Here is an 11,699-nt window from a genome sequence, read left to right as displayed (position 1 = left end):
AAACCAACCCCAAGCCCCAAAACAACAGAAAAGAGACAATCTGAACTTCTTTGTTTTCAGTGAACTAGTTCAGTTCTTTAGGTTGCAGGACCCAAGAACAGCAGTCTGCAAAGGATACATATTTAAGGAACAAAATGGAACTCCCACTACCAAGGAACGCGCAGATGTTCGGTTACGCAAGCACCGCACATCGTCTCTGTAAGGCTGTTAGAGGCCCTCGGATCTCTGCTTCACAATGGCCTTGAATGCTCACTGTTCTCAAAAATACAAAAATGCCTGGACCCTACAAACAACCTTACAAAAAGGAGGTACAGTCATACTCTTAGAAAATAACACAACATTTTGAAGACTGAAAGCATYCTTAAAAACTCACACAAAATAACTACAAAATAAGCAAAACTTTACATTATTTTTGTATCAGATGACTTGCGTGTGCTTGAGCCATTGAAAATTGGTATGTATATCTACACGAAACTCACACATACAGAACATTGTGTTCAGGCATTATTGTTGGGTTTTTTTTTGGATACACACACAAGTTACTGTCAGGTTATTCAGTCTATTCAAATGCAGTGAAAAACAGTCCACAGCAGGCGTAAAAGGAGCAGTATCCAATACAGTGTTGTCTTGCAAAAAYGGAGTCAGAATTCCTGAGTTCCAGAGACATTGCTGTCCTCTCCATTACTGGATTATTTCTTTTTCCAAGGAGAACCTCTAGTTATCATTTCTTCACTCTGATGAAATTTGTAATAGATTGTGTCTTTTAAAAAAATGTAAAACTAGTACAAAAGATGTGCCAACCAAAGTGWATTTTTAAAGCTTTTTAAAGGGAGAGGGGGTTCACTTACAAAATAAAGGCCACCTTCTTGTAAAATTAGTACTGCCAATATCCCATCATTCTGTTTAGAGGAGAAATTTAGCTCCCTGTTCTAGAAGCCTTACCTTATGCAGTCATGTGAGCTGAAAAACTTCATCCTTTTAACAGTTAAAAATATCATATATAGGACTAACATGGAACAGCCCTTTGATACAATCACCAAGGTGGCAAAACCAATTGTCATTCAAACAGTCGTTGCAATCTAACTTCTGCATTTTCCCTTGTACTTTGCATATTACACAGTGTAACTTAAAATGTAATTTAAGAGCACTTCAGTCCCACAATGTAGGATTTAAGCTTGTGTGAATACATTTGCATGGCTCTGCAACATTTGTAATGACTTAGAAAAATACATTCAACCAAAACTTTATATAGGGTTCTATTCTTTTTTTTTTCAAAAATGAAGAAAAGCCAAATGGTCCCATCATTAGCTAAATAATACACTGCATTCTGAAAGCAATTCCAAAGCAAAAGCACATTCAAGAATAACATACATAGAATTGCATACTTTCTCATTCACCTTTATCAGTAATAAAATTCTACTGCATATAACTCTTCAGCCTTATAAATAATGCTAAGCAGAAAAATATTTACCTCTGTGCTACTTTTTTGTTTATAGATGCATTTCTCAGTTTATAGGAGCAAAGGAAAAAAAACTAAAGTGCAGACTACAGGCCATGACAGGCATAATAAATGACCAAAGGTGCAGCCAAATTTGCATTTACATCTTAAGTTACTTTGCCATCTTSCTTGTCTTGCTAGAAGTCACCCCATGTGCAATTAAAGAGCTGGTCAGTTGGTTTGTGCCACAGTACAACCTGTAATCACTTGCAATTTTTTTTTAAATCTATTTCAATTGTCCATAGATATTTCTAGGCAATAGCTCAGGTTCACAAAACCTTCCYTAGTTATTAATACTTGTAATCACACAATATTGACACCTCCTCCAGAGAATGCTACTGTCCTCTTGTTGCAGTATGTGGTTGAGCCACTGATGCATGGCTGACTGTCTTTAACAAGCGATGTCTTCATTTCCATTTCACACGCTACAATAGCTGCATTGAGTTCCACTTGAGCCCGGTGAACGACATAAAACGTGAGTCCTATGCTTATGACAATCTGCAAATAAAACAAGAGTGTTGTAGGCTGCACAGGCTGTGGGAATGAATACAAAGCAACTGATCTGAACGAACAAAAAGCTGTCAGTGCAAAGATTCATGAAGGCAYCTGTTGACTCAAAGCTTCACATGCAAGACACTGAAAGGGAGATGAACTCAGTGCCTGAGTAGCTCTAAACCTACATATGATAACAATGTAACCAGCATATCAGAACACAGACATTACATAGAACTTAAAATATTTGTATAAATTGAAAAGTTTCTTTCTTTCTGTTGAAATCCACACACTTTTTATAAAAGCAATCCTTTCACTTTCTCTCTTCAATAACACCAGTCAAGTTTTTAGCTGGCATCTTCTTTAAAAAAAAAAAAGATAACAAGATCAAATTTTCAAATAAAAATCAAGGTGTCTCATAGTGAGAGTCCCTTTGAAAGAAGTAAGTTCCACTGCCTCTTTTTAAGAATAATAATTTGTTGGAATCTGCAACTTCCTTTCAAAAAAATTAAGAAGTTATATTACTTATAATGGAACTCAAAACTCTGAGTCTAAGACCTGAACTTCATTACTAACTGGTAGAGATATATTTTCTTTAACATTGAGGACTACTGCTTAGAACGCCTGTCAACATGGCATAAAAGATGATGGAACATCATTGAGTATTGACAAGTATGAGCACAGGAATTGCAGCTGGAGAGCAGCCTGGCAGTCTCTAGCCCAACCTGCTGCTCAGAGCAGGGCTGGCTGTAAGATCAGAACAGGTTGTTCAGAACTTTTGTCCAGTCAGGACTTGAAAACTGTAAAAGGACTGAAATTTCACCACTTCTCTGGGCACTCTGCTCCAATGTTTGACTACCCTTGTGGTGAAAAAGGTATTCCTCACTAATTCAAGTTACACATTTCAAAAGCTGGCCAATGTAAGAGTCTCAATGATACCACAGACACTAAGTTTTGAATAGACAGGAAAAATCCTATTCTAAAAGCTTGTATTATTACCAGTAATCAAGCTCTCTAGACAAGTAACTGAATATATACATATATACATAGACAAAAATGAAATGYGAAGGATTTTCAGAGCTATTTACTAAATGAAAGTCCTGTCAAAGCTCAGCCAGGCAAAGTGCTCAGCAGACATCTGAGAGACAGTGGGAGAATGCAAATAATTTCTCCACTAAAGGCCTTCCCTTCAGTTATTCAGTCACGTCCCAAGGACTGGTCTCAAGGGGCTTAGTACTCCTTTTAAARCATTCAGGCTATGCAGCTATCACTTACCTGAGCAACAGTTAATCTGCAAAGGACAGTCAATGTCAATTAAAAAAATATATATATATAAATGAGGAATAAAAAAGGAAAAGACTATTAAAAACTACTACCCTGGAAATAATATTTCACGACTAAAATAATCCCTCATCAAGAAACCATTTATTTTCCCTTTGACCTATCAAGACTATCTGCCCCACACTTACAAAGGCATTTCTAATACTCATAACCCTGTTCCATGAAAGCTATAAATTAGATTTTCTATTTAAGAGTACACAAACTTTGGGGCAAGAGGGGAAGGTATATTTAAAATGGTCCTGGACTTAAGTTTTCTATGTTAGCATTGTTAAAACAGCGTTATGACAGCAAAAACTGAGGAACAGAAGTTACTGCAGCAGTACCTCCTAAAAGTCTGCAAACCATGGTAACAGCGAGTCAAACAGCTTGAAGTACTGTCACTGTCAGAGGAGGTTTTAACCTATAATATAATTCTGAAATACCCATAACCTTTGTGCTCATAATGGTCTCACGTTTCAGGTTTACACCCAAAATTTACCAACAAATTATTTCAAGAGTTAAGGTCATGTAAGGTACTTAATATACTTCTCATTAAATTACCCACTTGTAAAATTAGAATATTCTGATTTAGGCATTAGGAAAATGGTATTTCTACAGCATTTTTAATCCTGAATACCTATGCAAGATGGGGATGTTGAGTGCTAACAATGAACACYGCACAGGTACTGGGTCTACACACACATAAACTTTTGTGCAGGGGTGGTTTGACAAGTCTAAAATTCAGCACATTACCCTAGAAGGCAAGAGAAGAAAACTTAACAAAAACTGTGTCAGAAAAAAGAGAACACTAAGTTCTACTTTGTGTTATGGTAAGGTGTGAGAGAATTACATTTTTCTAACAGCATAAAACAAAATCTAAAGAAAACACTACATTGGGAACCCATTTTTCTGGGTATCTAGCAATCAAGAGAAATCACAGAGACAGACAGTACCATTACCAAGGTCTGTGAAATCATTTATTTTAACTGACCTGTAAACCGAATACAAAATAGCCACTAACACTTTGTTCTGCAATCACATCCTCCATGGTGCGTAAGGTAGTGCCCAAGTAGGAGTTCAGCATCTGAGTAGGAAGCAGCCCAAGTGAAGAAGCCATCAGGTAGTTGGGTAGTGACAAATCTGTAATCTGAGTAAAAAGTCAGAGTAAGAAATCAAACACAGCTCCAACACAATCCATGTGTACAACCCACCAGACTACCACTTCCAACAACCATCCCTGAAAAATCATGAAAGAATATCCTRCATTCCTTTGCTGAAACTTTGATTCATGCACAGTGGGAAAATAATACAACAAACCAGCATGTGTCTAGTTTTCGTCTGGCCTTTTTGAAGTTACTAGGTTTTATTTCACATTATGCAACACCTCTCTGCAAAAGTTATTAACTAGGGATGCAATTACATTCTTCACTGAAGATATTTATTTTTACCTGGTGAACACAGCCCTTGGATTTATGAAAATGTACTTGTAAGAAGAAATTACTTTATCAAATGTGAAGGTGTAATACAAAAATCAGTTTTGCATTTTACATATATGGCAAATAATACAAGAGKTAATTGTTCAAAATGTCACTGTATTAAACATGATCCAGGTAAACAGAACGGCAGATATAATTTTTCTGTGCCAGGCAAGTTAAGTAGCTTATTAGAATACACATCTATCAGTGATTCCTATGTGCAATACCCATCTATATCTATACTGATATAATATGGGTATCAAAGATATTTTGCATCATACTTCAATTAGTGAATAAAATAGYACATGTGGCTATACATTTTATTCATTTCTCTGGAACAAATACTAATAATAGTTTGGTATTTTCCTCTCTTTGCTGTGAAATTTCTGCTCTGCAYCAATATGTAGACATATGAGTTTACATGGGAACAAAGTACACAGTTTCAGCTAAATTAGTATCAGCAGCCACTGGAAAATATTAAAGGCAAGCGTCATGAGGTCAAAAGATATTTACATAAGCAAAATGAAAACAARAGGAAGCTAGGTTAAAAATCAGTATGAAAAGGATTATTTTGAAAACAAGCAGTCTATCCAAATTTCCAGACAATTCAGTTGATAATAAGAGAGATCTAATTAAGAACAGCCCTAACACTGAGAGCCTATATGGAAATTATTGACCTTGCCAGTTTTGTACAATGTTGAAGACCAAAGAGTAGCAGCAATCTTACTCATTTCATCATGCTATTCTTAAAATAAACTTTAGTTACTGTGAAAGTCACAGTGCTGAATTCTCAGAGCTCTAAGCACCATCAGTGGAAAGTTTTTGGGAGGAAGGGCAATGGAGGAGCAGAATGCAATGAAGCATAAAGATTAAGAATAATTCACTGGAACAAGATCCAATAAGCCATTTCCAAACTTCACACTGCATATTATACTTCCCACAGACTGAAACATAGACCAGCACCACAAATATTGTATTTTCCTCTCTATACAAGATTAATKTAGATTCATAATGAAAAAGTATTATATAATTATGTCAGAACTTTACATTTGACCAGTACTTTCAAAAGACTTTTTTATTTTTAAACATCATTGTAATCTGGGCCATGAGTCCAACCTTGCCATATTGTCAAGGGAATGAAGGAGCTGCAATTAAAAGTTTCTGAAATACTAACGTAGGGGCAAGATTTCCTAAGTAGGACACTATCATTAAATCTAATGGAGCTGGGAAACTTCCCAAAGATTGCTTTAACACTCYTGATACCTCTCTCATTTCTGTAGATTTATTAAGGACAATTCAGTTGCAGAGCAACATGTCTGCACACCTGGATGTGTCCTGAAACACCTGGACCTCCTGAGCTGTGAAAGAGATTGTTTCCAACTGAAAGAAGACTGCCAGTGGATACATTGAATTGCAGCTTGTGCTTCCTACTGCAATGAAAGMAAGCTAAGGAGAGGGTGAAAAAACTTTTGAGATGCCCTTTTAAYTAAACCGTAGGTTTGGACCTACAATTATATCCCATTTCCCCAAAATGCCTAAGAAATGGACAGCATCGTTGCCTAAAAAACCTGAGAAAACGTCAATAAAACTTACAGCTCTCCATACTTTTGCTTCTAGGAACTTTATCTGTTCTRTGAACCTGCCAGACTGGCATCTGCATGTCCAGGGTGCCCAACAGAACCTACCAGGGCTCTGATTCTGGTGAAAGCTCAAGCCATCAAAAACTAACAGTGAAATCCCAAACCAAGCATGGATGCAACTGTGTTATGGGCCATAAGAGAAATCCATTTAAATTGTATTTGAATACAATTAAGAACTACCTAATTGCTCTGATAACAACAGCCAAAAGCTCCCCCRCTAAACCTTGGACAATCTTTGTTCCATGGAACTTTTGTGTATTCTTTGCAGCTGACACCTTTGGCTCAGCACTATCAAAGAATAAATGCTTCTGTGAGGACCGTACTTGGAGCTCCCATGCCTTTATGGATGGCAGCACAGTTTATTTTCCCACCRTTTATGAATCCCTGTTCAGATCAGGTAGGCTTAGTGACCAAAAGCAAAGGATATCTCTGATGCTCTTTTTTTTTTTTTCTCAAAAAAAAATCCCAAAACAAAACCCCCGAAAACCACCCCCTCCAAAGAAAAACACCACCACCCCCTCCAAGAAAAAAACAACCCAGTGAATAAAAAATCCAAACTAGCTGTCAACTTTCCAACAGTGGAATAAGCAGTGTRCATGCTCTTGCAAAGCAGGTACCATTTCTTCAACCCTGACTTCCCTGTATGCATTTCTAAACCCAGAGATGCACACTTGAACACTCAGATTTTTTTAGTCAGATTATTTCTTTCACGTAATTCCTCTCAGAGGAGGGAAAAGGTATGAAATTCCTTCTAACCTGCATCTGGCACTACAAATAACCAGTTTGCACGAATCTCATTCCAAGAACACACTTGTAGGAAGGAGATGATAACCTACATACCAGGCCTCCTTACAGACCTGCCTTCAAAACACTCAAGAGCTGCCAAGGTGAGAGAGGTGTGCGTGGGCAAACACGTCAGTAAGAGCCATCAACCCACCCCAGCAGCCCAGGCCACCCTGGCATCAGCAAAGACAGTGAAGCAAAACTCACTCAAAAGAGAAATACAAACATGGTTTCAGTTAGCAAGTTTCTAAGTCTTCCAGAAAGGGAAGCAAATGCATTACCTCGCCCCTCTACCATCAGCAGAACAACCTTTTAAGCAAGATCTTCATGTCTGGCTGGTGAGACGCTAAGGAAATTTGTGTTTTCTTCTCATGCTGTTTCAATTAATATGATTACCTCTAATCAAATCCTAAGAAGCTCTCCCATCTTTCTCTACACCCCCTAMAAGTCAACTCCTGAAAACCCTCAGCAGATGGTACATGCCACCGAACAAATGCTTGTAGAAATCATTTAATCCYAGGCCTGCATATGACCCTGCTCATATCAAGGTTATGCCTTTTCCTGAACCTTATGTGTTGCTTCCTTCCTTCTCTCTCATTTRAGTAGTCTCAGTATCTCTAGTTTACTTATAAATATCCACATAGAAAACATGCATAGACCAGACCACTGGAAAATTAAAGCTGTGTACTCTTTCTTATATACACTGTTCTTTTAAAATTAATCCTTTTCGAATGCATTGCTTAAGTTGCTAGCATGGGAAAATGCATATYAAACTTAAAAAGTGTTAGATTTTCAAGTAAGTGAGATTCCAAGGGAATGACAGCTTGGTCTGTGTAGACAGAAAACTGTATTCTTTATGTAACTTRAATTTGACTCAAAGTGAGAAACTGTCTTGAATTCTAGATTTTCATGCAACACTTTTCAGTGATCTAGCAACTCAAATGTTCTCAGTGAAAAATTGAGCACACTGTGCTTTATTTGACGRTGCTACAAAGTAGTAAATCAGGAGTAACCAAACTAAAATTAGCAAAAARCATCCAAGTTACTTGGCATAAGTCAAGAATCTGGTTTCATCTCATTTCCTATCTATTATTTTAAMACTGAAACCATCCACTTGGAAAGAAATTTATTTTGCCTGCAGAACATGAAGAATACAAACCACAATGATTTACAGCATCATTTTAATATAGAACTGGCCCAAATACTCTGCTGGATCATGTTTCCAACAGAATGGTTATGCCAGGAAGGAAATAATTTTAACTTGGTAATTCTATGGTCTGTTCTTCAGCCCCAATACTACTCTGTATAAACTGCTGAGTACTTCAAGTGACACACTGAAGCTGTGAACAACCAGAGCACATCAGCTCTCCCCACTTTAGGAGGGTCACGGTACAGCAGAAGCTTCATCTGCTACAGCAGGACCTTGGGCTCCAGGAGGGACTCGGCTCCCAGCTGGACAGGTCTAGCCCTCTTCAGTCCAGCAGTAATATARGTTAACAAATAAAACAGCAGAGGTTCAGCTGTTCAGTCTCTCATYCTTAACAAGGAAATGGTTAAAGGATCTGCTTAAAAAGAAATTAGAAGTTGCTACAGGTCTTAGGGACAGAGATTACAGTTCTGGAGATGAATGTTCCACTATAAACAGTTTTATATGCAGCAATTTAAAACATTTGGTGTGGATGTTACACCCCAAAAAGAACATGGATTAAATTTTACTTAAAAAACAAATTTGGTATTCAGTGACCTACAAATTGCAGCCAGATGATTCTGTCAAAATTAAGCAAGCACTTCAGAAGGGTACAGGATCAGGACTGCAGTGTGCTAYAAGGAAGTGGCAGACCAAAACACCTGTTTTGACAGTCACTTCTGTTAAATAACATATAATTTACTGATAACATTTCAAGTATTTCACAATCCAGTTTGTTTTGTTTTGATTTCATTGAGTCACTAGATACAACTGAGGCATAACATAGCCAAAACCAGATCCTTCAGACGAAGCAACTGGGAAGCCAAGAGGGTCTGAAATTGCCATCAGCAGCATGACAATACTCAAAAAGAGCACCCTCCATATTCTCTATTTCTTCATCCTTTGAGACGATCAAAGAGACCAAATGAAGGTACCAATCTTTRCCTAAAAGTAGAAAGAAAAGCAAAACTAACCTTTTCCAGAGTCAAGTTAGTTTAAACTTTCAGTGCCACTCTAGTGCACAGTCCCTTMAAGTCTGAGGTTACACACTGCTCTGCCCAAAACCTGCAACCTCTCTCGTATGCAAGGACTTAACACCCTGGATGTATTTGCCAGATACATATCACAAACACCGAGAAAGAATTTTAATCTGTCCACTTCTTTTCTTCCAATATGATTACTTATACTAAGTAGTTTAGGACAATCTGGCAAGAGTTTTCCTCAGCTCCTGCCAGGTTTTTAAGTGGAGTACTTTGAAAACACAGACACTTCATAACTGTTGAGCTCTCCACAGATTTTGCTACGCAGCACCTTTGTGATTCTAACACCAGAACACAATCTTGAAAAACAAGTGAGCAACTCTAACACAATGCCAGTCATCAAGGCATCTCAAAAATCTGCCTGCTGTTCCTCTGCACGCACAGGACAGAAGGCAGAGAGGGTTGTTTTTACTGTTATTAAGATACAGAAACCATGGYTTGATCCCAGGGAAGGAGGCAACMTCCACCAATATCAGCAGCCACTATGCCGAAAGGCATCCTTCCAGCACTTCTCTTCCGCACAGCCCAGCCAGGGACTCACCGCGAAGACGGCGTTCTGCAGCCCGAAGGGGATCGGCGTCAGCCGCGCCAGAACCACCACCTTGAGGCCGCTGCCGCCCTCCACGACACGGACGATGGCACTGAGCGTCCCGCTGCCCTGGATCCTGGTCCGTGCCCAGCGGGCCAGCAGCCGCTTGCAGGCCACGTGGGCGACAAAGGTGCCGACGAGGACGCCGAACACCATCAGCCCTATGCCCAGCACGAAGCCGTAGAGGTAGCCGGCGGCCACGTTGAGCAGGATGTAGCCCCAGCCGCACGGGAAGGACACGACGATGAAGCCCACGGTGAAGAGCAGCACGCCGGCCAGGCTGTCCAGGCTCTCGGCCCAGAGCAGCAGGTCCCGCAGGTACTGGCGCACCAGGGCCAGCGAGGCGAAGCAGAGGGCGGCCAGCACGCACAGGCTGAGGCAGCTCTTGCACCAGCAGGTGCCCAGCAGGCAGCACGAGCAGCGCCAGCCCCGGGCCTCGGCCAGCCCGTGCCCGCCGCCGCCCGGCTCGGGCAGCTGGCAGAGCAGCAGCTCCGCGGGCGGCAGCCCGTCCTGCTCCGCGCAGGGCCCCAGCAGCARCCCGCCGGCCCCCGCCGCCTCCGCCGGGACGAAGCCCACGGTGTCCCCGCTGCCGCCGCCTCCCGCCGCCGTCCCGGCGGCTCGGGACAGCCAGCGGCCCAGGTCCTGCCGGGCGCCCTGCGCCGCCGCTTGCTTCACGGCCCGGGAGAGGAGCTGCAGCGCCGCGGCCCCCGCGCCCCGCATCCCCCCGCCCCGCCGCCCGGCTCCAGCGCCGCCGAGCCGCGCAGCCCCTTCGCTCCTCGCCTCCCCACGCAGCCTGCGGGCAGGGGCGACCGTTCCCTCATCGCCCCGCCATGGCCAGGCTGCCGAGCCCGGCCGAGGGCCGGGCGGGGGCGGGGAAGCGGCAGCGGGGAGGGCGGGGAGGAGGGGGCCGCGCTTCGCCGCCGCCCGGCGGGCGGAGGGGCCGCGGCGGCCTCCGCACCGCCTTCCGCCTCGGCCGCGCCGCCGGGGCTGCGGCGTTAGACGGCGGTGGGGCCGCTCTCTCCGTTCCGGCAGTGGCAGCGGCTGCCCTGGCGGAGCGCGAGTCCCGGGGGTCGGCGGCAGCGGCGGCGGCGGCAGCACCGCAGCTCCATCGCCCCGCGCTCTGTGCTCCCGCTCCGCGCCGGGAAGCGCCTTCTCGGAGCGGCGGTGCCGATGTGGCAAGCCGGGAGGGAGGAGGCGCGGCGAGGCTCCGGCTGCAGCAGCGCCCGGCCCCGCTGCGGGGCTCGGCGGCGGCGCCGAGACTCCGCCTCCCGCCCCGCCCCGGGAGCGCCGCGCCGCGCCGACCGGGTGTGCCTCTGTGGGGCCCCGCCGCCCGCCTCGCCCGAGCTGAGCCTCCCCGAGCGTCCCTGTGCCGCATGCCCGATCGGCTCCGCCAGCCGTCCGCATTCCCGGCAGAGCCCTAACCCGCAGGGTTTCGAGGAGCCGTGCTAGAAAAGCGGATTATTTTCCGTCAGGGGAGTGGGGTTCAAGCATCACGGTGCTTTTACTCTTGCGCTCTCTTGACATGTCGGTGATTCTCCCTCTCTTACATGTGGGCTTTGTATCGMAAACACCSCGGCTTTCCCCTCACCTCGAGCGARACGAGTTTCTCCCGGCCAGCGCCGGGGTTTGAGCCGAGGGGCTGCAGCCCATGCCCGGGCTCCGCGGCACCTCCGCGT

The 11,699-nt window shown here is 43.4% G+C and overlaps 1 protein-coding gene across 1 annotated transcript; it reads right to left on the bottom strand.

The window, feature by feature from the left end:
- Positions 1-1,054: 1,054 nt before the first annotated feature.
- Positions 1,055-11,252, bottom strand: TMEM64 (transmembrane protein 64). Its single transcript, XM_057370367.1, has 3 exons — positions 9,976-11,252; positions 4,302-4,457; positions 1,055-1,996 (listed from the first exon to the last, which is right to left on the bottom strand). Exons 1-3 carry the CDS (start codon positions 10,741-10,743, stop codon positions 1,802-1,804), a joined length of 1,119 nt encoding a protein of 372 aa, XP_057226350.1. The 5' UTR covers positions 10,744-11,252; the 3' UTR covers positions 1,055-1,801.
- Between the last annotated feature and the right edge of the window lie 447 nt (positions 11,253-11,699).

This window comes from Malurus melanocephalus, unplaced genomic scaffold (genome assembly GCF_030028575.1).
Source record: "Malurus melanocephalus ecotype Western Australia unplaced genomic scaffold, MMel_1.1 scaffold_123, whole genome shotgun sequence".
Classification (NCBI taxonomy): Eukaryota; Metazoa; Chordata; class Aves; order Passeriformes; family Maluridae; genus Malurus; species Malurus melanocephalus.
This window is presented reverse-complemented; position numbering and strand designations above follow the sequence as displayed.